The sequence below is a fragment of the Peromyscus eremicus genome, chromosome X (genome assembly GCF_949786415.1).
Source record: "Peromyscus eremicus chromosome X, PerEre_H2_v1, whole genome shotgun sequence".
Classification (NCBI taxonomy): Eukaryota; Metazoa; Chordata; class Mammalia; order Rodentia; family Cricetidae; genus Peromyscus; species Peromyscus eremicus.
Window position 1 is genome coordinate 94540934 of NC_081439.1, and position 26151 is coordinate 94567084.

Genomic DNA, 26151 nt, shown 5'->3' on the forward strand with positions numbered 1-26151 from the left:
ATCTAAGAAGCCACTCGGCGGCCATTTTTTGTTATTTTCTAAAGCATGTTTGGGCCATTTCTTAGTACAGAGATGGATCAGCTTAGGAATCTTTATGCAAGGCATTAAGTTGAGAGGTTTTAAAGCTTCAAGAAGACAGCCTAAGGGAGAGGAAGTACTAATAGGGTTGGAAGCCTTGTTTCCCATGTCTGTAGCAGAGAGCAGAAACAAACAAACAAACAAACAAACAAAAAACATGATCTGGAGCCAAGGCCCCAGTGTCCCCAAGGCCAAGGACACCGGGCACAGGCCGCTAATCGGCTCATCAGCCAAGAAGCAGGGGCCCCGCCACATGAGGCAAGGATTCCCCGGCAATCTGATAGCTTCTACCACTTCATGAAGCCAGAAGAACGTGTTGCCCTCACACAGCCCCCAAGACGAAGCCAATGGCAGTGGTCCAACCGCGAGGAATATCTCAGGCTGCAGACATGGGAGATGGCTAGAAATTTAAGCCTGTGATAGAGGCCGACTGTAGCCAATAAAGACCGTGGCCAGGGGTTCCCCCGGTTTCAAGAATACTTAGTGAGGCTCCAGACGCTCAACGGTCATTCTCACAGATTCAAGAAACCGTTTACACTGGCTGAAAAGTGGGGGAGTCACCAATTGGAGAAGCAGTGTTGGATGTAGTTTAGTGCAGCCAGGCAAATGGAGAGCGGTCTGTCACATATGGAGCAGAGTCCCCGGTTTGTGTGCAGCAGTCCCCGGTTTACGGGTTTCCAGGCGCAGGGCGCCCAGAAGCGCCCGCTTGGTCTCGGCACCAGATGTTATTTAGCGGTGCTCTTACCCTGTGAGGAAATGTCACGAAACATGACAGAATCCACTAACAAGAGTTTTATTAAGATAAAAGAGACAGACGAGTGCTCAGGCCTGTGGAGAGACACATATGTGCAGAAGAAGAAGCAGGAAGCTGGGAATATGGCGCCAGCTTATAAAGGCTGGGTGATGCACGCGTACACAGGTCAATGTGGCTACTCCATGTATGCACAGATCACATGGTTGTGTTGCACGCTCTTACGCAACCATACAAAGCCACAGGGTCCTGGTCACATGAGACGCCTTGGCCCGGAAATGGCTATTTTGACCTGGAACTGGCTAGGCGGAAGTGTCTAGGTCTACCGGGCATGCCCAAACATGCCCAACCTTGGGGGCGTGTTGTGAGTCCATCAATAATTCCTAAACATGTTCTGCTATACTTATAGATAGATCAGTGCCTAGCCTAATCATCATCATCAGAGAGGCTTCCTGTGGCAGCTGATAGGAGCAGATGCAGAGACCCAAAGCCAAACATTAGGTAAAGCTTGGGGAATCCTGTAGAAGACAGTGAGAAAGGATTGGATGAACCAGAGGGGTGGAGGACACTAGGAGAACACTGCCCACAGAATCAACTAAGCAGGGCTCCCAGAGGCTCAGAGAGACTGAAGTGGCAATCACGGAGCCTGCATGGGCCTGCACCAGGTCCTTTGCAAGTATGTTGTAGTTGTTTAGCTTGGGGTTCCTGTGGGATTCCTAACAGTGGGAGTCTGAGTGTCTCTGACTCTTTTGCCTGCTTTTTTGACCCTTTTCCTCCTACAGGGTTGCCTCCTCCAGCCTTAATATCAGGGTTTGTTTCTAGTGTTATTATAACTTGTTAGGCCATGTTTGGTGGATATCCCTGGGAGGCCTGCTCTTTTCTGAAGGGAAAAGGAGGAGTGGATCTGGGGGGAAGGGGAGGTTGGAGCTGGGGGTGGGAGGATGGGAAGAAGTGGAAGGAGGGTGAACTGGGGCAGGGATGTATGTATGACAGAAGAAGAAATACAAAGAAAAATGCATTTCAATTAATAGACTGGAACTTTGAGCCCTTAATCAACAGCAAACACAGGGAAGGGTTTCCTAGTGCAGAGTAGCCTCCACTAATTAATGACACTTAGAATGAAGAAGAACTGGCATTGGTTTTGGAAGTTCTGAAAGTCAACCAATTTCAGACAAATGAACTGTTTATTTCTAAGTACCTGGACTCACTGAAGCAAATTATCTAGGCTATAGGTTCATTATACCTTTTACATCACATAACTAGACACTTTACTTATTCTGTAATCCAATTTGTATCAGCATTTGCATATGTGAGTTTGGGTTTTTAGTTTCTACACCACACCATTAACTTTAATGATCTCTGGTTATATTTATATGCCTCCAAATTGGCAACAGGAAGCCATCATCTACCGGCAACTACAAAGCCCAGTAGTTTTTCTCTAGGTTATAGAGCAATATAGAAGAGTTACACAAGCCGGGCGGTGGTGGCGCACGCCTTTAAACCCAGCACTCGGGAGGCAGAGCCAGGCAGATCTCTGTGAGTTCGAGGCCAGCCTGGGCTACCAAGGCGCAAAGCTACACAGAGAAACCCTGTCTCGAAAAACCAAAAAAAAAAAAAAAAAAAAGAGTTACACAACTGAAAACTTTCTCACAAGAGTATCTTTGCTTTCTCTTTACTAATTAGTACAACTAGCTTTACCGGAAATTATTATCGCATATTTTTTTGGGTTTTTTTTTTTTTTTTGAGACAGGGTTTCTCTGTGTAGCTTTGCGCCTTTCCTGGAACTCACTTGGTAGCCCAGGCTGGCCTCGAACTCACAGAGATCCGCCTGGCTCTGCCTCCCGAGTGCTGGGATTAAAGGCATGCGCCGCCACCGCCCGGCTATTATCGCATATTTTTAATGAAGAAAATTTATATAATCCACATGACACCAATTTTCAACTAGGGTGTATGCTTTATGGAGAAAGTTGCCCAGTTGCAATGGGCCAAGCATCCCAACCATCAGCTCCCTTGGACCTCACATTCATTCTCTTCCTGCTCTCTGCAGTTCGCAGAGCCCCCTAACCTCATAGGCCCTCAAGTCCCACCACCAGCCCTAAGCACCGCCTTGTGGTTTTTACACAGAAACTCTTCCCCAAACTTCCCGTCACCCTTACATGGATCCTAGGAAACAAACTAATGATCAACTTACACTTAAAATGTGAACTTTTTATGGATAACGGTCTTGATCTTTGTATAAATATTTTCCGGATAAACAAAAATGAAAAGAATTTATTCTAACTTATGGTGTCTTCTATCACCGGTAACAATTACTCTAAACAATGGTATTTGGGTTTACAAGTCAGGTTTAGCAGTTTTTCTCCTTTAAGAGATGATCAGCCACAATGAAAGTCACAATTATGGTACCCCTCCTCTCCATTAAATGACCTCAGCAACTATCATTCTATAACAATTAGATATCAGTACTTTAATACTGAGTATGTACATGAATCCCTGAAGAATGATGTTCAAATGTAAACTGCTGGGTAGGTCTGCAGTAGAGAATTCTAACATGCTCCCAGAGGAGACTTTACTTAGAATAACACTGCATAAAAATTAATCTAAAGGAGACTTGATTCTAGATTTAAAATTGGAGTCTATTATTCCATACATATTTTAAAAACTGTCTACTACACCAAGGAGGCTAAGTTATTAACCTTTGGGATGTACTTTTAAAATATTACTAAATTCTGATATGATCATTGGCGTGTCTGCCCCCTCTTGTACTCCCCTGTCCACTACAAGCCATAACACTGACAAAAATGAAGAAACACAAGGCAACAAAAAGCTTAGCAAGTAAAGGAGTTTTCTATGCTAGCCCAACAACCATAGTGTGAGCCCCCAAGTCTCAGGGTGGAAGGAGAGAATTGATTCTTGAAAGTTGTCCTTGAACCTCCACATGAGGTCCTTGACCTGTGCGCGCACGTGTGTGTGTGTGCGCGCGCGCACACACACACACACACACACACACACACACACACACATACACACATGCAGACACATGCACGCACGCACACACAAACAATAATATTTTTAAATGAAAGGTTACCTATAACTAACACAGGTGATTCCCATGTTTTTACTGTGTTGTGCGTAAGTTCTGAACTTTTCAAGTATAGTCTCTGGGCAGTTCATAATTTTCAGTCTTACAGCATCTTTTTCTTTTGTGAAATGGTATACTCACAGAACTGGGGGTGTATTTAAAGCTTCCTTCATTCTTATTTGTGGTGAATACTTTCACCCAGAACTCAATTTAAAAAACAGTCCACAAAACCATGAAATCTCATCTTCCTAGATTTGGCAGTATCTCCTTAGGTTAGTTCAAGTTGCAAGATGATGTTATTTTATCAGTGCAACACTGAATAAAATCCAAACCATCTCTTGACTTCTCTACATATAGAATTCTCACCATATATTAATGTGAAAACAAAACGATTACTAGAATATAGTAAGTTTACTATCTGCTAACAGTTGGTGCACCATAAAGTGTACCTAAATGCAATAATGAAGACGAGCAGGTGTCACACATGTGTAATGCCAGTACTTGAAAGGCTGAGAGTCAGGACTATCACATGCTAAGCCCATGCTAAGCCAACTTGAGATACATAAGCAGCCCTTGATCAAAAACCCAATAATATCAGGACAAACACTTTTTGCAATAAGTTGTATTTGAAACTTGAAGAGAAAATGAGTTTAATACGGCTCATTCTGGGTGGCTCTATGCCTGGAAAAGGGTAGCTTAACAGAGGGTCTCTTCATAAGAATAAGCTTCCTTGTTCAGATCCATATGGAAGCTCTGAAATACAAAAAGAGCTCCATCACTAACAAACCATTAAGAATACAATCTCACTAATATTAACAACTCAGAATATAACAAGCAGAGAAGTGAAACATATCACCTGCGTATCACCAGTTCTATCTTTACAACACACAGTATAAAGATCTTTTTCTCCAAACACAATTTTTCCTTAAAGTCTACATCATAGTTGGTTTTAAGCATCAGCTTGACACAACTTCAAATCATCTGGGAAGGAGATCTCAATGAGACATTTTCCAGGTCAGGTTGACCTGTGCTCACATTTGTGAGAGATTATCTTAATTCCATTAACTGACATGGAAAGAAGACCCATCCCATTTTGAGTGGCACGGTTACCTTGACTTGTATCCTAAACTGTGTAAGAATGGAGAAGGTAAGCTGAACGGTAAGTACGAATACATTTATTCCTCCTTGTTTTCGCTGGAAATGTGTGTGACCAGCTGTTTCAAGTTCCTATCACCTCCCGATCCTGTTTGTCTCTTGGAGTTCAAGCCCTGGACTGTTTTCTAATCTACAGATCTGTAACATTTCATGTTCTAGTAGATTTTCCTTCCATTTTGACAAAATTAACCACGACTCCCCTAAATGTGGCTTTCGTATCAAATTTGGTACATTGGTACTAGTATCAATGGTACCTCATAGTGAGCAGGCAAAAGTATAAAATGCAGGTCCATGAGTTCTGAATGCATTATTTTTGTGGGTCTGCTGTTTAAAGACATCATATAACCTTAAACAACTTACCAATGTCGGTTCAGGTTCTTCCTTCTCTACAATCAGTCAAAAAAGTAATAAAAGGAATACAAAGAAAAGATAAACTGGTACTATGAAAATAATCCAAGTTTATGAATTCTGAATGCATTACATTTGTGTGTCTACTGTTTAAGACATGATATAACCTTTAACAACTTACCAATGATGGTTCAGGTTCTTCCTTCTCCACAATCAGGCAGAGAAGTAATAAAAGGAATACAAAGAAAAGACAAATTGGTACTAAGAAAACAATCTTTGAGTCTGGCCCCGAGAAACCTAGGATTAAAAAGTCATAATAAAAGGAGAAATGTTAAAGGTTTATGAAGACCTTTGAAATTTAATTATTTCATAAATACAGTGTCAGTATTGCATAAATAGAGTTAAGCTGACATACTTAGCATTGCACAAACACCACAGTTGGGTCTGAGTTTAGCATTCCTTTTGTTTGTGAACTTTTCATACAGAAGAAACTACTTTGCTGAACTGTGACATCTATGCCATTTCAAGAAGAAAAATAACTCCCAAAGCACATATGATTTTGCTTATGTTATGACATTTTTCATTTAAAACACACAATGCAAGAGTGAATTGATTAAACAAGTAAGTCCTATTATCTCCTAACTCAGGAACAAGTTCTGATCTTTAATAGAGATGCACATGAGGGTAATGAACTTAACAAGGTCACCTCTTAAAATTTGTCTCATATTTTAGAGGCTGAACTGAAGAATAAAAGGTGACTTTGCTGTTTGGCATTTAGATGTGACATTTTCTCTCTCTCTTGTAGTTTTTCTTTTGTCTTAGCAGCACTAGTTGGTCGAATGTTAGGCAAGGATTTTAGTACCAAAAGATCACCAGACCCAGGAGTGAAGCATTAATGTTACTTATGCATCTTGAGAACTGTCAGTGGCAATACTTTAAACAAATCTGTCCTTCCAAGTCTGGTATCTCTGACTTGTTTTGGAATAACATACAGCATGTCAACTTTTAGAGCCAGACCTATAAATCTACCCCATCTCAGTTTGTCTTTGTCGTTTTCCCTTCAGAACTTAGTTGTCTCTAGAAAATTTTGAGTCAAATTCTAATGCTGAGGGTAGTAAAGATTTACAGGGGTAATTTCCAGAGAAGTAACGAAAAAGACAATTCTCCTGACATGGAAAATTAACAAGGTCAGGGCAGACAGTTCTTTTCATGAGGCTCTGTTTGTGTTCTCTAGTCAAGACAATTCCTAAGAAGTTATTTTATTGCCAAAATATTATTGTACTACTAGCCGCCCCCCATCAAGTCCAGTGTGTGTTGCCCAACTGTTGGTGGGAATGGGGCATGGAGAGTCAAATGATCAAGGCTCATGTTATTAAAGAAAGATGACACTCAAACTTGGGAGGGTAGAAAGGTGAGAGCAGATATGGGAGGAATTGAGAGGTTTAATATGATCAAAATGTATCACATAAAATTCTCAAAAAATAACAAAAATAGTATTAAAATTTTAATTGTCCTAAAAAGACTCTTCTGATGACCTGAGTGTGGTCAGTGATGTGAGCTCAGATTTTCACTCTCCAGAATTGTAGGGGAATAAATATTTGCTTTTAAACTAAATATATGTATAGAATATATACAAATATATGGATGCTTATAATTGTCCTATTTTTCTATTACTTGAAGTGTCCAACATGAAATGTATCCTAAAAACAAAAAACTACAAGCAACTCCAAAAAAATTTGTTCCTAACTTGTAAGTCTAAATTAAGACTCTACCAAGAGATACCTGTCAGGACAAAACAAATCTCAGTCATCAAATTCCTAGTGAGATTATATGTAATGAAAAAAGATGTACATTTTGATAATATGGTAAAGAAAAATCACTAAGTCCAATTTATACAATTCATGGACTAAAGACAAAATACAATTAACAACAACAATAACACACACACACACACACACACACACACATGTTTTCCAGATTTTTGATAGTGGAAACGAAAATGAAAACTGTAGAAGCAGTAACAGTGTTCTCTCTGATCACATACATCTCTTGCTTGAACTCCTCCTACCCTGACTATTTTCCTCCACATTCCCTAGTTGTTGTACAATACATATTTTTTAAAGATTTATTTATTTAATGTATATGGTGCTCTATCTGCATGTACAACTTTATGCCCGAAGAGGGCATTAGATCCCACTATAGATGGTTGTGAGCCAGCCACCTTGTGGTTGCTGGGAATTAAACTCAGAACCTCTGTAAGAGTAGCCAGTGCTCTTAACTGCTAAGCCATCTCTCCAGCCGTGTACAATATATTTTGCTTTCTTATTATTTCTTCCCAACTTGGGAATAACATAGACTTGACATGAGTAATAATTACTTCTGGATATCCAGCCCTTGGAATCTGATATATAGTAGGTACTCTAAAAATATTTAATGAACAAAATTGAACAGGGATCCTGATGTATTTGTAGTAGGTAGAATCAAAGATTCCAGTCTAGTCAAATTATGTGAAAGAGTAACAATTGATAAAAGATTATTGTCTATATTTGTACATTTTTTACAGCTGCGTCCATATATGAATACCTAAATAAGCAATGCTGAAGTGATTTTCTTCAACTTTGAATAATTATCAGTAATTTGGTTTGTTTGGTTGGTTAGTTGGGATTTTTTGTTATTGTATTGTTTTTCAAGACAGAGTTTCTCTGTGTAGTATTAGCTGTCCTAGAACTCACTCTATAGACCAGGTTGGACTCAAGCAGAGATCCACTTGCCTCTGCCTCCCAAGTCCAGGGTTTAAAGGCATGTGCTACCAGGCCCTGGGCTCAGTAATTTGTACTGATGTTAATATATTCTAAAACATAATATGTGTCAACTTCTAGGCTTTTAAGTTTACATCGCTATGAAATTTGAATATATATTTATTATCATAAATCACTTTCTATACTAAAGGGGTTGTTTTCCCTACTTACAGAATCTGTGATGGTAGGTTGTAATTGTCAGCTTGCTGTGCTGTACAATCACCTGGGAAGAGAGCCTCATGAGAGGTTGTTTGGAGCAGGTTGGCCTATTGGCATGCCTGTGAGCATTTTCTTATTTGTGTTAACTGAGGTGAGAATACCCACCCTGGATATGGCAGCATCATTTCCTGGGATAGGCCCTCGACTGAGTGAAAATGAGAGAGTTGTCTGAGCAGCAGTCAGATGCACACTCATTGCTTTCTTCTCTTTACTGTTGCTGTGAGGGGTGGTTTTAAATTTCTGCCAACTAGACTTCTCTGCCTTGGTGGACTGTGTAACCAGGAACCATGAGCTGAAGAAGCCCTTTCTTCCCCAAGCTGCTATTGGGTAGGATATTCTAATCACAGCAACAGACATGAAACCGAATGTCTCAATTAGAAAAATTACCAGTAGTTAGGACTAGATGCTTGGAGTCAGCTGCACCCCTTCCTTTTAAAGTTCTGCTCTTATGAAAATTGAAAGCACAAAAAATGTTGACTAAAATGGACTCTGGACCTCCCCCCAAGAAGGACTATGAAATGTTCATAGCAGACAAAAAAAATATTCCTATTATAGCAGAATAAGACTCCTACTTCCAAATGAATATTAGATTTTCAGTAAGCCTATATCATCTATTGATATACTTGCTCTCTCCTCATTAATAGGTGATGCACAAGACCCTTTAAGCTCCAATTTACAAGCACACTGAGCGGAAATAAATTTTGCTAGCAAACAGCCCCAAGTTACTTAGTTTCTATCCTTTTAGTGCATACCTTCCCAGCATTCCTCTTCACTCCATTCACTCCAAATTCCATCATCTGCGCAATATATATTGACTTTGCTTCTTACAAAAAAGCACAGTTCTTCACTATCATTTGCTGTCTTTTTCAACTTCATGTCATTTTTATCTGTAGCAGACTGAAAGCCAAGAAAAAATACAGTGTGTTTATTTGACCTAAGTACAACTGCAGTGATTTCATCTCTCAGCTTCAAAATGTTTTGGGACATAAAACACCTGCATTGAGATACTAGAAAGGTATAATCCTAGCATTGGTCATCGCTGTACACTGATTTTTGAAGTCATTTTTCTTCCACTTCGTATCTGTATTTAATTTTATCTTTTGTCCTATCACAATAATTACTTGTAATAAAAAACAGTATGTGAAATATGTCACAACTCTACGTAGTTTGATGTCCATAATATTGTCCATAATATGTCCATAATAGTGTCTGATATTCCAGGTTGTATAAGGGGGAAAAGGAAGGTTACATAAGATGAGTTATTGAGAGAAAAAACTTCATGTGAATGCAGATTTTCTGAAAACTGGAATGTCCATATTCAAAATGTATCCGCTACTCCTTTTGCTCTGATTTACCTTTGAAGGTCCACGTAGTAGTCCTCAAGAATTGGCACAAGACTGCCACTTCAGATATGAGATTACCACAAAATATGGGGAAGCTCTCACAAGAATCACATGGGAGAAAAAAAAACTAAAGAAATTATTTCAGGTTTCCACTTCAAAGTGCTACAGAGTTCTTCTCATAAGCTATGATTGCTTTTCATTTACTTAACTTATCTTCAAGCCTAGGGAATATGTAGTATAGACTTAAGTGGACTGGGACTCAGGTTTTGAGTATACATCTATTTGACTGTGAAATCAATTCCCCTTCCTGGAACAAGGATACTAACTCATTACCATTCTTCTCTTCTGTATATGAATTGAAACACTGAGAACCAGTAGTTCACCTTCTTGTCTCTACCAATCTCTAAATTGGAAACAAATAAATCAAAGCAACATAAACCAAAGTGGGGTTAAAGAAGTCACCAAATCTTTGATGTTTGGAAGTAATTAATTTCACAACCATCATCCCTTTTACAAGCCCCTCCTCTCTAGGAAATCTCTTGCACTCCTGAGGACTCTTAATTTTGACCTCATGGTTGTATCTCAAGAAGTGATTTCTGTGATCGTGGGTGGTTTTGTAATTTAATTGATTAAGATAAAATTGGAAACACGTAACTAAGATTGCCTTCAGGGTCTTTTGCAACTTTAAAATTGGCATGATTTAGTTGTACTTTTTAAAAATATTTCCTTTGTCCACTGGATTTAGCCTTCTGGAAAGTAAACAGAAATACTTGTCATGGTCCGTCGCTCTTTTGAGCAGCAACAGATTTGGATTCTCCGGTACCCTGTTATAATTCAATGTTAGTTTTATGATTTGAGCAGGTAAGTACAGCATACCTCCCGGGAAATCCCGTCTTCTCGGACCACCAGTTCGTAAGTGTAACACCTCGGTGGAATGGGCCCTCCAGGTGTGCTCCATTTCATTCTCATCTCAGTGGGATTCTCCACGCTGATATGAAGGAATTCTGGTGGCAACGGTTTAACTAAAAAGCAGAAGGCGACTGTTTCAACATGAAAGTCGCTAAGTTAGCAGCAGCCCTCATCCAAAGCTGGGGACACTCCAACACAAACTTTCAGGGACAAACTAAGTGGCTCAAGATTATTCTCATGATGTCACTGAAGACCAACGTTGCTTGCCCATCAAGATGAACTTCTTGAGAAATTTGGTTATTTGGGAAACTCACTTTTGTTCATTTGTTCTTGATAAATTGCACAGTGATAAATATTTAAGGCCCAGAAGAAAAAAAAGAAGACCCAAATTATCGCAATCATTTTCCCACTTTGCAACTTTTTAAACTGCAACCAAACCACCACGACCACTACTATTGTGAACACTTTCTAACTAATCTTATGATCCGTACAGCTGACATTGTACCACGGTGTTGTGTGGTCTTCCACTGTCTTCATGTACATGACAAGGACATTGAAACAGAGACCTTAAGTCAATCACTCAAACTCATACAATTAGAAAATGTTAGACCCCAGGGTGTGGAGGCACACGCCTTTAGTCCCAGCACTTAAGAGGTAGAGGCAGGCGAATCTCTGAGTTCAAGGCCAGCCTGGTCTACAGAGTGAGTTCCAGGACAGCCTGTGCCACACAGTGAGACCCTGTCTTAAAAAGAAAGAAAGAAAGAAAGAAAGAAAGAAAGAAAGAAAGAAAGAAAGAAAGAAAGAAAGAAAGAAAGAGAAAAGAGAGAAAGAGAAAGGAAGGAAGGAAGGAAGGAAGGAAGGAAGGAAGGAAGGAAGAAGGAAACAAAGATAGATAGAAAGAAAGAAAGAAAGAAAGAAAGAAAGAAAGAAAGAAAGAAAAGGGAGGAAGGAAAGAAAGAAAAGAAAGAGAAAGAAGGAAAGAAAGAAAGAAAAAGAAAAAGAAAGGAGAGAGAAAGGAAATGGAAGGAAAAAAGAAAAAGAAAATGGTAGACCCAGAGTTCAAAGCTAGGTCTGTCCAGTTCTAGAACCTCTCGCTCTTACAACTGTTAGAATGAAGAATACAAATTCAGAAGGCATAAAAATGTTTTGGTTTTCAATGGTTTGTCATTTGAAGCCAAGGTTAATAGAGTCTACAATTAGTAATTCACTGACACTAAATAGCAGAGACTCTTTCAAGCTGGAAAATGAATTATGATCTCTAAAAATAACAGTGTTTTATATTTCATTCAATAACGTCTCTACTTCCTTGTCTACTCTATGACCTTTATGTTTCTGGTTTTGCACTTCAATCGCTGTTGTAAATCTCATTCTCTCCTCTTGCCTCTCCTGCTCCCTTAGAAATAGCCAAAACTAGGATGAATGGATTTGAAGTTCACATTATTTGTTCACATCACCTATATTTTGAAGTTGAAAAACGGTATAGCTGGATCTGACAGGTTCCATGTTTGAGGATCCATTAACACAGATAAAAAAGTCTTTATAGTCCGATGACTCCAAGTTGGAAAGTTTGCATCCAACATTTTTTTCATTATCTCGGAGATAATTGGAACACTGCAAGGCATGATCCAAGCCTTCATACCTTTAACAAAAGAAATATTTCAGGAATTGCCCAGTGATCAGTTTTAAATAATTTTATGATATTTATCTGAAATATACATATGAGCACAATATATTGATTCAGTAGATTATATATATTTGTATATAGATAAATAAACAAACACATATATACATGTGTAACAATACCAATTTTTAAAAGAGGTCATGAATTTGAGAGGTCACAAGAGCAATTGTAGGGAGGAGAGGTAGAGGTAGAAACAATGTAAATATAGTACTTATGTACAACATTCTCAAAACAAAGTTGTTATAAAAAGGATACAATATGGAGAAAAATGCTATTTGCTACATGCAATGATAAGTACTATGTATTCACCAGCAAGAAAAACAGACATAGTTGATTTCATGGAGCTTCAGTTCAATATGAATCTTTGTAAGATCTCAAAGAAACTTAAGTATTATTCTTCGTGAATTTAGTTTTTGTCACCTCATCAAAGATTTTGCATCAAAGATTTGCAATAGTTAGGTAGCCCTAATAATATTTGACTGAGAAAATTATTTGAAGTGAAAGCAGATTTAAAAGCAGATATAAAACATTCCTAAGTTTCATGAAATAAAAAAGAAATCTTCCGATGTTATAATACACTACTCTGTAAGTCTGAGAAAATCCAGCTAGAGAAGGGGATGAAACGAACAAGGTAAAGTAGGTTGTCAAGTACAGTGTAATTTTCCCTTTGTCTTAAGAAATTTTACCATGTCATTTAAGGTTAGCTGATGGAAATGGAAGGAGTTGTTAGCAACTGATTCATAAAGCAATAATTCCTGATATATTTTTCTAAAGACTAGCTTGTAGTGAAAAATGTGACTTTGGCTTAAAAAGCAGCCAAAAATCCCTTCTGAAATGAGACCAACATAGCAGCTGTTAAGGAGCTACTGAAACTATCTAGACTCTGTTAAATAAACTTTATACCAAGTGTCCTACTTTAGGAAAGTGTTTATAATTTGTATTCTCCTGGTTAAATTGACTGCTTACAGCCTGGGAGACTTTTTATCTATGGCTGACTTTGTTTATTTATTGTACTTTGACACAGGATTTCACTATACACTAACCTGGAACTTAATATGTAGCCCAGGGACCTAGTGTCAAACTCATGATTGTTATATGTTATTCTCCCAAATTCTGGGATGACAGATATACATCACTATGTCCAATTGATGCTTGAGTTTACAAAGACTGACTCGTGACTTTTTGTCAGTGAAAAATGATTCACAATCTGTAAAATGTTAAGGTTTGCCTGGCGGTGGTGGCGCACGCCTTTAATCTCAGCACTCGGGAGGCAGAGCCAGGCGGATCTCTGTGAGTTCGAGGCCAGCCTGGGCTACCAAATGAGTTCCAGGAAAAGGCGCAAAGCTACACAGAGAAACCCTTTCTCGAAAAACGAAAACAACAAAAAAAAATGTTAAGGTTTATTCCTCCCCATTCCACTAAGTAAGGATAAGGTTTTGTTAAGCATGAATGACAACGTGAAGTGTGTCTTCCTCTTTTGTTTGTTGTATCTTTTAAAAACAAGAGCAATGTCTTTCATTTAATAAATGTTTAATATTTATTGATTTAGTGACCGAAAAATTAGAAATGTATCCATCCAATTCAAGATATGAAAAGTCAAACAGTTCTCCCAGAGGAATTGTCTACCCAAATCTACCCAGATACCTGCTGCCAGAGCAGGGTTTAGAGCCCAATTCTCAAAAGCATTAACCCATTATACCCGATCATTTATATATCATGCTTTTCATTTAAAAGATACAATCACAGTTTGAGCTTAAAGATCACAAATACTACAATTTTGTCTTCTCTTGCTCTGTCTTTCTTCAGTAAATGCATAATTTCTGATGTTTTTCCATTTATCAATGTTATCATCATTTTCATTCATTTAGTTAACATTTAGTATTAATCCACTGTGCCTTCTGTAGACAGGTAAGAGAAAGGTAAGAATTGGTTCACGTCCACCAATCTTTAAAGAACTTGAGGAGAAGGCATCTTTGGTGACACACGCCTTTAATCCCAGCACTCGGGAGGCAGAGTCAGGCAGACCTCTGTGAGTTCAAGGCCAGCCTGATCTACAGAGTGAGATCCAGGACAGGCACCAAAACTACACACAGAAACTCCAAAACAAAACAAAAAAGGCGTCTTTAAAAAGGGGTGGGGGTGCTGGAGAGATGGCTCAGAGGTTAATAGCACTGGCTGCTCTTCCAGAGAACCTGAGTTCAATCCCCAGCAACCACATGGTGGCTCACAACCATCAATAATGAAATCTGGTGCCCTTTCCTGGCCTGTATATACATAATAAATAAATCTTAAAAAAAAAAAGAACTTGAGGAGACAAACAATACATAGAGATATGTTTAAGTACCACCTGAACAACAAAGAAAGAGCTGTAAGAAGCAATAGTTCAACCGCAAAGGTGAACAGAAAATGGCACGATCAGCCAAGGGTCAATGAATTTAGCCATCACATAGGCCTGGAAGGATGAAAAAGAACTGGTAAAAGGGTGAACCAGAGGCCATTCCAGATTGCAGGATGCACAAAAGTCATGAAAAAGAATGTCGAGATGAGTCAAGACTGAATAGAGTACTGGTACTGGCCATAGCAGACTACAGTTTTGGAAAGGTAGTGATGCAGTGAGGTAAAAACTTGAAAGGCAACCTAGATTTGATCCTGGGCATAATGTGTAGCCACTGGGGTTATACGGTCTAGGGGGTGGTGTATAAAAATCACAAGGAAAAAAAAAGGTAGCTACAGTGTGCAAAACAAGCAGGAAGGAAAAATGTTGCAATCAGCCGGGCTGCGATGGCTCACGCCTTCAATCCCAGCACTAGGGAGGCAGAAGCAGGCGGAACTCTGTGAGTTCAAGGACAGCCTGGGCTACAGAGTGAGTTCCAGGACAGCCAGGGTTGTTATACAGAGAAACCCTGTCTCGAAAAAAAATGAAAAAAAAAATGCTGCAATCAGAGCAACCACCATTTGGGAGGTCACGGCAGTCATCCAGGTAAGCAATGGGAGGAGTCTAAAGGAAGGTTCTTACAGTAGATGTGGGAAATGAAAAACAGATGTGCAACTTAGCAAAAAAAGTCAGAATGTGGTGATTGTCTTACCACAAAGCAATTAAGGAACTGGCTGCTGGCAGAGCGGGGCTGTGTTTTCACTGATCAGTCACCCATGCTCCTCACTTATGCCCACACAGGTGGCCCTAGTTAAACTCAGCTGACTCCAACATGAGAATTAAAACAAAGAGACGATAGTAGGAGGGGCTTGTTGAGAGGGAGGGAAGGAAACAAAATGGGGGAGGGTGAGTGTGACCAGAATGTATTAAATATTAAATATGGACAGGAAATGAAATCTTTAAATGGCTCTGTGTGTAAAAGCTTCAGGAACAGACATGAAAGAAACAGCAAGAAGATACAGTTTAACAGATAATTGCTTTTAAAAGCTAAGTGTATAAATTAAATGCAAACTTTTCAAATTATAAACCCAGCTATGTGAAGGATATAATGTTTCATCCTGTATAGAAATAGTCACAGGATGGATGCCTTGCAGTATCTTCAGCCTGAAATTCTCACATAATTATGAATAATTATCATCATAAATATAACTCTGGTGAAGAAAGTGATTGTAATTCAGTTGGAATATTGTGGATTGTACTGTGAGCTAATCTTGACAGGGATTCTAAGTATAAAAATACTTACCAGAAAAACATAGTATAGTTGGTATCAGAATGTGCTACCTTGCCAGGCCTCCAAGAGCAAACCAAATACTGCCAGTTATAATATATACACTTCATATCCTGAATTTTAGTTTCCAGACTTCCTAGGAAATGAACAAACTATGAATACTTGAGAGACACGTTGACAAATCTTCTGTGTAATCACTATGCAATTTTATTTCCTTTGGCCCTGCTACTCCATTTAGCAATCAGCATAATGAGAAACAGTGCAAAAGGAAGCTATCAGAAATCACTTCACTATAAGGAGGATATTGCAAAGCTGAAAACATTTGAGGGCTTATTTACTGATGCTAGTTTATGTCTCAGTATTAAATTAATTATTACAAGATGTTCTCAGCGATTGAGCAAATACCCATTCATGTTTACTAATATGGCTCCAAGCTGAGGACTCTACTAATAAGATGTAGATTTACTAAAAACAAAGTTTGTTGGTTTAATGAGTTCAGAAACCCAAGACACTTATGCTAAGAAAGATTCTATTTTGTGTGTGATCATCACATGATTTACTGTGTATACAATCATCTAAATAAGTGTTAGGGAACTTATTCTCTACATGGATTTTTTTCTAAGAGTATGAAATGTGAAAAGAGAAACTTCGTTTTAACCTGCATCTGATATCCCATAGGAAGCTTCCATCCATGAACTTTGAACTTCTGATCCATTTGTACACTGAGCTGACAAATGTGTACGTATCTTTCCTTCGATGCCTTTGTTAAGATCAAACCCATCCTTGTAAATTAAATTCCTAGTAATGATGGTCTATTTGATAAAAAGACAAAACACAGTCCATTTTAGAAATATATGGAAAGGTGATCCACATTAGTAAGACTCAACAATTATTAAAATCTAAGATAATTATTCACTGTAGTACCCCAGATGTATTTCTGGCAGAGATCACCTCTGTAGATGATATTATTTGATAAGGTTATTTGAAACAAACAAAACAGAAAACATTTAGTAAGGGGAAAGACTCTGTGATGGAAACATGAGATATTAACAACTTGGAGTTAAATAGATAATTTTCAACAATATGTGTGTTGCATGGCCAATCATTTGTCACTTCCAGGAAACTTTCAGGAATCCCATAAAAAAAGTCTCAGGGGTATCTGAAGAAAACCGGACAATTGGTAAGTTTTTCAAGGCTGAAATCATCTACAATAGAGTCTTATGTTTCTGAAACTTACCAAGTATTTTGTCTAAAATGTCACCCAATAAATATTGAACTTGAATTGCTCATTGAAACTACCTATCTGCATTACAGAGCCAATGGGATAGCCTCTGCAACAGAGCTCTGAATGAACACAAGAGTTGCTGTGTAAATAGTTGACAACTCAATAAGCATTCAATGAAATCTTGCCATACATGTAAAGAACAATGCCGTGTTCTGTGATGTGTATGTGAAGATTTAACTCAACATCAGATATTTTGTTAGAATTGTAGAAAATGAACTGATATAACAAGAAACTGTAAATGTACAGCAAAATACACAAATGTTCTTCAAGTTATATGAGACCTAGTTTCCTTTCTTGAACTTCCAAGGGTTATCTTACTAATGGACAATATATTCATGAAGATGCACAGAAGTTCACATGACAGCTTTCATATACTGATTAGAACAGTTAAGGCACACAAAGTAGTGGTTACTAGAGTCAGAGTTACAAGAAAGGATCTAATGGTCAGCTCAATCTGATGTTGCAAGCCATGATCCACTTACCTTCCAATTGTCACTGTCAACATTTCGGTATTTTAACTCATATTCCAATGTGCATTCCTTAAAGTTTTCCATAAGCACAGGAGGTTTCCATTGCAAATAGAGATAACCTAGTAATCCGGGATCCATTATTTCAAAATCCTGAGGAGGATTAACTGAAATGAAATTAAGAAAATATTTATATTTGTCTTGTGTTTTATGATGAATAATGTTGAATGTGAATAATTTTCAAATGCCCATCACCTGATTACTGGATAAAAATTCAAGCATTTCTATATGGTGGGATATCATTTAACTATAAAAAGAATAAAGCACTGATAAAAGGCTATAATTAGAAAAACCCTGAAACATTATGCTAAGTGAAGGGAACCTGTTTGATAAAACCACATATCCAGTGATTTCATGTAAATACCATAGGTGAAGACAGTAGATTAGTGGTCACCAGAGGCACAGGGTTTCTCTGGAAGAGAGTGAAGGAATTCTGGAAATTGATGGCAGTAGTGGTTTCATAACTTTGTGGGTATACTAAAATAATCTTCAAATGGTACATTAGAAAAGGGAGAAGTTTCTGTTATACAAATAAATCTGTTGAAGTTCATAATTTTTCTGTGTAGCTGTCCTTTTTAAAGAAACTACATAAGCAAAATGTGATTTTTGCCTCTCTAGGAACTATGGCTGCACAGAAATACACTTGCTGTGGAACCTTCTTGGTGAACATATACATCATAATTTGTATAATATTATATAAACGATAGATATATAAATGTTTCTAGTAGTGAGAACCGATCAATAATAATTCAGTATCTTGTTATGACCCACATGAAACATTGTGATAGACGTGAGAAAAGGTGGGAAAACATATTTACTATGCCTGAGCACCTTAAATCATGTGTTGTGAGTAGTCCGTGGAGTTAATTGAATATATAGCTCCCTGAGTTTAGCAAACCAAACCTTCCTATAAACTTTCTAAGCAACAAGTTGAGTAGCACTATAGTATTGCCTTCATGATATCATTTGGCTAATTCTCTCTGTTGAATGCTGTTTGATTCAATACTTCACCTTGCCTAGGGCTTCTGCTCAAACTCTCCATTGAGATTGACACAACATCTTGTGGTTTTCATCCTTAAGGTTAGAAATCTGTGTCAAATTCAATGTTCCATTAGATGCTGAGAAATTCAGATTATTTGTATACTTTAGTTTAAACTTCCATTTTCTGTTTTATCCAATTGCCATAAGACTCAAGTTGTGCTAGAAGAACATAATTTTCAAATACTTATTCATTTCCTCAAAGAATCCTATACAAGAGGTCTGGAAATTATTTTATAATTTGTCATTTTACCTAAGAGAACATGATCATTAGTTACCTTATACATGTGAATAGCTACCAAGAACATATTTTTTTATATCATGGAAATATTACCAATAACGTTATCTACTAGTTTTACACTTTCATGATACAGAGTGAAAACACCATTTGTATTATTTAAGACTACTCCATTAAAAGAAATTTAATTTATTCATTTACCTTTTATCTCCAAAGAATGTCCAATTATTGTGCAAAGAAGAAAGAGACCCAGGCATCTGGTATCCACACCCATAAAAGCCATTTCTCCAGGATTTAGTGCTGAAATCTCTAAGAAGGGAGAAGATAACAGGTTGACTTTATCATACTTAAATAATCGTGTGGGTGAGTGTAACTAATAATATTTCTGGGAGTTCTCTGTGTACTTTCTACTGAGACAAGAAACTGTGCCCCTTGATCCGTGGAAATGGAAATCAACCTCGGACTCAATGCAGTTGCAACAAGAGGGTTCTGGTCCCCTAAGAATCCAAACTAACCCAAATAAAGAAAACTGTAAAATCTCAACCATACACACTTATTGATACTCTGATTAAGATACAGGGGCTTCCAGAAGCCTTCCTACTGAAATCAAACCCAGCAGAATGTCCCTACTAGTGCATAGGAGAAACTTGGACACCTGTATATTCATAGTAACCATTTCTCCTAGATATAAACAAAACATACTGAGGTATGATATTTTCTAAGAAAAATAACAGTATTTGAAATAATCTGACTCCTTAACAAATTCAAAAATCTACATGAAGACCTCAGAAAACTAAGAACTTTGTTCTAGTTCTTCATGACTATGAAACCATCACTGTCTGCTCTCCACTATCCCAGATTTGCCCATTTTTCCTATCAGTACATATCATTGCCACCTCTTAGCCTTTAAGCCTTCCTCACCTCTCCCCTCTTCCATCCTGTCTCCTCATCACAACTCTTAACTCTAATTGATCTTGTCATCAAGGATCTTATACAGCCATTCCTGTCTCCAACACATTGTCCACACCACTCACAAGAGGAGTGATACATCTAAAGGGAAAATCGGGACTTCTCTTTTTCTCTTCTAAACTTTAACAGCATTTCTTTGCCACAGGATGCAAGGTGAGCTTTCCTAGATCTGAAGAACACTGTTTTTATGATCAAAATTTAAAGGATTAACATATACAAATAGCTAATTCATTTTAAAATCTTTCTTAATTTTTATACTATTTGAGAGTTTTATACATGTATATAATGAATTTTAGTAATTTTGGGACCTCCATTTCCCTCTCCTAACCTCCCTCCCTCCTGCTCAAACACTTCTCAACAATTCTTCAGTCTACACTTGTGTCTTCTTTCTGCTTATGACAAACTGAGTTTAGTAGGTGCTGTATACATGAGTGTAGATGGGAGGTTATTTACTGGAGCAGGGGCAACGTATCAATGGCTACATTACCAAAGAAAATGATACACTCTTCCCCAACCACCATTAACTGTTGTGAGTTGCTCAAGAAGAGCCATTTCCCCGTCTTTGCAGGTCTTATTCAAATAACCACATCTTCAGTGAGTCCAATAGCTATGTCATATCCAGAAGACATTGTACTGTGTGTCTTGTCATATTCAGGCTCCTACATCCTTTCTACTGTGTTTTCTGAGCTTTGGAAAGAACTATACAGATATGATTGTAACAATTCATGAAAAAGAGGATATGAACTAAAAGAGAACAAGGAGGGGTGTATGGGAGATTTTGTATGTAAGAAAGAGAAGGGGCAAGTTATAATCTCAAAAACAGAAGAAGAAAATTAAATAATAATTTAGGAAAAATTACCATGCTTAATTGCACATTTCTCTTTGAATCTGTATTCTTGGGACTAACTATTTTCATGGAAATTTGAGAATTAAAGCTTATGCATCAAATGATTTGTGGATCACCTTCCTGCTCTCCTTCACAGTTTAAGTGGTAAGTATAACTCTTCTCTTATTCCACACTCTTCAATCAGCTCACCTAAAACATTCCAATATTTATAAACAACTGTGACCTATTAGAGTCTTGGATCAAATTATTGGATCTTAGTAGAAAGTTTTAAAATCATCTGTCTCATTTCTACCCACAGGCTACTGAAATTGGACTCTAGCTATTAAATACCATTTTCTATATCAGTCCAAAACACTTAAGCATACACATTAGGATAGATGGCTCTTGGAGCCATTTGTGAATAAGTTTTTAACATAAGTTCCTGAGTTACACCTTGGAGCCAACCTAGGCCTTCCCAAAGGAACAGAAAGACAATTCTATCATTGGCTTCCTGGTTGCAGGACTATCACTAACACACTGAGATTGGCACTCCTGCACTGGCTCCAGGAATTCTTCACAAGGTAGATGGAAACCTGAAGACAAAAGGAAGGGGAACTAATGAATGCACACATACACAATCTGAAATGTCTCTGAAATACTGGACACATATCAAACAACTCATCTGGACAGAAATCCAATTATTTTTTAATAAGGAACTAACAGCCAAAGAGGAAGACTAGTTGTCCAAATTTGCACAACTTATCAGTGGCAGATGTAGGACTAAAGTACAGGTCTTTGGACATCTTTTCAACAACTAGCCACTTCATTTCTTTGACCAAGAAGTTAGTCTGCACCTATTGTATCAAAAACCTCAGCACACCCAATTTTCTGCAACCTACTGTCACTACTCAAGCCAGCTACCTTACCATTTACTTTTAATATCATATTTCTCATATAGGAAAAATTCTATAAATATGCATTGAATACAGGGGATTTTGTTTGTTTGTATTGTTTTGCCTGCTAATATTCAAATAAATATTTTATCTTGCCTAAGAACCAAATAGCAAGTCACACTGTCTATAATAATAATATCTTCTACAATGCATCCTGAGTACTATGCACTTTACAGGCATTTTTTCACACAACTCTTAAAATCATGCTTGGCCATTCATACTGTTTTATGACATCTCAGATCCTAGAAGCTGAGACACACAGAAGTTGAACAACATGCCTCAGGTCACACAGACTATAAATGCTGAAGCAAGGATTTAAATCTAAATAATGTAGAACCATAGCTATGAACAAAAATCACTGCTAGGTATTTTCCATGCCTAAGAGCAATAAGAAAGGCAACTTCCTGTTTCTACCCACTTGGTTTTATGTAACACTATTGCTGACACAGGTTCTCGTTGGCAGTCTCCTTCGGAATGGCAAACCTACAGTGATTTCCTCTTTTCAGCCTTCCTTCACCACCTCTAAATATTACAACAAATCTCCTTTGCCCTAAGGTTTGGCTGAGGCTGAGGCTGAAGATTGAACTCAGGGGTAGAAAGTCTCCCTGGCCTGAGCAAGGCTCTGGGTTCCATCACCAGCAATCACACACACACACACACACACACACACACACACACACACACACACACACAGAGAGAGAGAGAGAGAGAGAGACAGAGACAGAGACAGAGACAGAGAGACAGAGAGAGACACAGAGAGGAGAGTCATTCATGCATTCACATGCACACACATCAAGAATTGGCTGGATAATCCTTGCATTACTGGAAAAGCTCCAGGTACTTACCAATAATATGGCTTCTCAAGAAATGTATTATCACAGGCAGTTATCACAAGCCCTCTTTGTCCTCTCCTCTCCACATTAGACACTAAATTGAATCTCTACTGTTTTCCTTTCTGCCAGATAATAAGAACACTGAAAAACTTAAGATAGGTGTTCCTGAAATAGCTAGAGGGCCAGGACAAAGATTCCACAAATCACAAGCAAGAAAAGCTTCTGGGTGGTGCTAAATGCCATCTAGGGCAAATTTCTAATTATGACAAAGTATTTTAAAGGCTGACAATTATTATTTGGGGAAACTAATAAGTTTATAGCTGAGAAGTTTACTATTATAAATAACCACCTATTTATAGTGGGCTTAGAAGTAAATTATGTCTTCCACCTATAAAATAGAGGTAATAAATACAAGCCTGGCTGGGGTTTCTCGACGATCAAATCAGATTATGTATATCCAAGTACTCTGAAAATAATAAATTGCTCTATAAACATGAAAGAGGCTTACTTGCAAGGATCTTGCCACTAGTCAGAACTTGAAAATAACTTGCTTCTATCTTGCCCCCTGTTAGATTTTATATCCCAGTGTTGATAACTAGGCACTTATAATTAATCTCCAGTTTCAAGTATCTTTGCTGATCCCTTATTCTGCCTGTATTGATATTTAATGACAATAGTTCTTTATATTTGTTGAGATTCCAGGAGTTTAAAAGTAGTTTTTTTAAAAAATTAGTTTAGCCGGTAGATTTGGAGAATCAGTGTTGCAAACAGTAAGAAAGAAGTGATGTGGTCGGCACAAGGTCCCACAGTTGTCAAAAGCCATAAAGTTGACAACAGGAGGTGAAGGGAGGAAGAGACAGAAGATAACCTAAGGCAGTGGTTCTCAACCTTCCTAATGCTGCGACCCTTTAATACAATTCCTCATGTTGTGGTGACCGCCAACCCCAAAATTACTTCAGTGCTACTTCATACTATAATTTTGATACTGTCATGAATTGTAATGTAAGTATCTGAGTTTTCCAGTGGTCTTAGGCGACCCATGTGAAAGGGCCATTCTGCCACCCTCCACCCTGAGGGGTCACGACCCACAAATTGAGAACCATTGTTCTAGTCCTATACTATATAATGTGGTGCTTTGTTGATAAAAGAAAATAACCCTTTTCTATGTGGGCATAAAGTAAATAATATCTTTATTGTAAACTACCTAAATCACCATGGTTTTTTTTTCCATTGTAGTTGCTTGCAAGGGAAGTGACTAAGTTCCAGAGACAAATATTTATTATAAGCAGACTAATGGAATTTTATAGTGTCAATAAGTAGCTTTTTAAAGAATACTTCAGGGTTGAAAGGATTAGTGTTACAAAATTTGATATTTTCTATTCACAATTCATTGTATCTAAAAATATAAAAGCAATTTATAACAGGACATGGGAAGGAGTAAAATGTTAATATAAGAAAAGGAAAGGGGGGACTTTGATTCCTTGATTAATTGTGATCTGCAGGTGAAATGAGAAATCAAAATGAGGCTGTAATAGCAACTTTGCCATATGACCTTACAAAAACATCATAGGTCTGTAGTTTACTTAACCCTTACTGAGGGTCATTCCCTGTATTCAACACTTCATACAGATTACCATATTTAAATTTCTCAAGTGTTGATAGCTGGTTTTATCACCTCAATATCAAGAAGGAGGCGTTTTTTGGAAGTTTAGAAAAAAAGAACAATTCTGAAGGTCATAAAAGCTAAACGAGCAAAGATGTTTATCTTTTTCGAAATCCCATGCACCTTTTAATCAGAGAATGCAGTCTTCCAACCAGTCTCAGAGACGTTCCGTTGTCTTTCATACAAGTTATCCGTAGGATGCTGTTCTCAATTGCATCAGTTAGTCTGAAGTGCTTCTAGTGCTTCTAGTCATGGTTTTAGGACGTGACTCAAGAGTATGGCATTGCTGGATCACTAATCTTTCAAGTACACCGTCCAACAAGTGTAAATTATTCATAGCGCCTGGAGTACGGCCATGACTCAGCATCAGAATCAAAATGTCAGGAAGTTGCCAGGTTTTGAGACCTAATAGCATGCTGAGATTGACTCATGCATCACTAATACTGCAATCAGCCTATGAACTAGTGGTGAGTCAAATATTATGGTGATGTTTTATTTGTGCTGAAATGTGATTTTATTTGTATGTTAATAAATAAAGTTGCCTAGAGATCACAGGTCATAGCCATTAAGCAGAAGTCTGGTAGTGGTGGCACATGCCCTTAATCTGATCACATGGCAGGCAGAGTCTCTGTGTGTTCAAGGACACAGCCAAGAGGTGACACGAACCTTTAATCCCAGTACCAACCATAGAGACCTGGAGGTCTGTATAGACAGGTAGTGATGAGGAAATCATGTGGTTGGGTTTAGAGCCAATAAGAAGGTAGAACAGAAAGGCAATAAAGACAGGTCACACAGGAGAAGGTCTCTCTCTCTCTCAGGGGAAGCAAGGGCAGCGAGTGGTAAGCTAAGGGAGTTGTGGCTCTTGCTCTGATCTCTCAGGTTTTAACTCTGTATTTGGCTCTGTGTTTCTTATTTACAAAGACCTTTCAGAATTTCATCTAAAAAATGTAATTTTGATAATAACATATAAATAACATTCCCCACAATAGATAAGCAGGTAAGGAATTCTGAATATGATTTCACATACATTAAAACAAATAACTTTGAACCACACAAATTTATCATGGCTTTCACCAATCAAATAATGGAAATAATTTCATGCAAAAGTAAGACATAAGGAATATAGGTACATGCTGAATGATTAAGGCAATAGTATGCAAATTAAACACTGGTGGGATCTCTATTTTAACATATCATTTAAGCACTCTGTTAGATTCAACATTGTTATATTTACATCCCTGCAAAGATTGCATGCTGATATCAGTGTTTACTAATATTTACAGAATATGTTCAACAAATCTTATTAAAGCATAAGAGTCATCTTATTCTTTATTCCCCCTTTAGATGGTTTCTGATATGGTATCCTGAGTTAATCTGGCAAGCACGTTTCCTGAAGTGCTATCCGAGCTACAAAATTTGCCTCAGAGATTCCATACTAATATCTACATTCAAATCATACATTCAAAAATCATCTATCACATTTTAGCACCTGTGCACAGTTTACACAATTCAAAATTTGTCTCTATTTGAGCAGATCAAATCTTTATTATTTTATAATCCCACCCATCAAAGCAACAAAACACTTTCATAGTAACCCACTAAAGATCAAGGCTTTACATTTTTACGTAGGGCATCAATTAGAAAATAATTCTTAAAAATCATTAAATTGTTATTTTTAATATACCTTATAGCTGAAGAGCAAAGCACTGTCTTGAGAGAGATCACTGTTCAGGATGTAACAAGCAATATCCTCTCTCTCTCTCTCTCTCTCTCTCTCTCTCTCTCTCTCTCTC

The 26151-nt window shown here is 37.8% G+C and overlaps 1 protein-coding gene across 9 annotated transcripts; it reads right to left on the reverse strand.

Annotated features, from left to right (window-relative positions):
* Nucleotides 1–4515: 4515 nt before the first annotated feature.
* Nucleotides 4516–26151, reverse strand: LOC131899198 (interleukin-13 receptor subunit alpha-2). 9 transcript variants are annotated; one of them, XM_059250599.1, is made up of 11 exons: nucleotides 22708–22835; nucleotides 21448–21502; nucleotides 19316–19423; nucleotides 17794–17945; nucleotides 16685–16838; nucleotides 16042–16162; nucleotides 12138–12322; nucleotides 10651–10796; nucleotides 9184–9328; nucleotides 5596–5711; nucleotides 4718–5450 (listed from the first exon to the last, which is right to left on the reverse strand). In XM_059250599.1, exons 3-11 carry the CDS (start codon nucleotides 19395–19397, stop codon nucleotides 5322–5324), a joined length of 1230 nt encoding a protein of 409 aa, XP_059106582.1. In that variant the 5' UTR covers nucleotides 19398–19423; nucleotides 21448–21502; nucleotides 22708–22835; the 3' UTR covers nucleotides 4718–5321. The 9 variants fall into 9 exon arrangements, with proteins under 9 accessions (XP_059106587.1, XP_059106582.1, XP_059106583.1 ...); XM_059250600.1 differs by having other exon boundaries at nucleotides 21363–21502; XM_059250604.1 differs by lacking the exons at nucleotides 4718–5450; nucleotides 21448–21502 and adding an exon at nucleotides 4516–4664 and having other exon boundaries at nucleotides 22708–22841.

Coding starts and splice junctions, on each gene's coding strand:
- LOC131899198 (XM_059250602.1), bottom strand. CDS start 19,397: ATGGCTTTTATGGGTGTGGATACCAGATGCCTGGGTCTCTTTCTTCTT. Junction 17,946..19,315: donor ACATTCTTTGGAGATAAAAG/GTAAATGAATAA, acceptor ATTTCATTTCAG/TTAATCCTCCTCAGGATTTT. Junction 5,451..5,595: donor AAGAACCTGAACCATCATTG/GTAAGTTGTTAA, acceptor CTGATTGTAGAG/AAGGAAGAACCTGAACCGAC.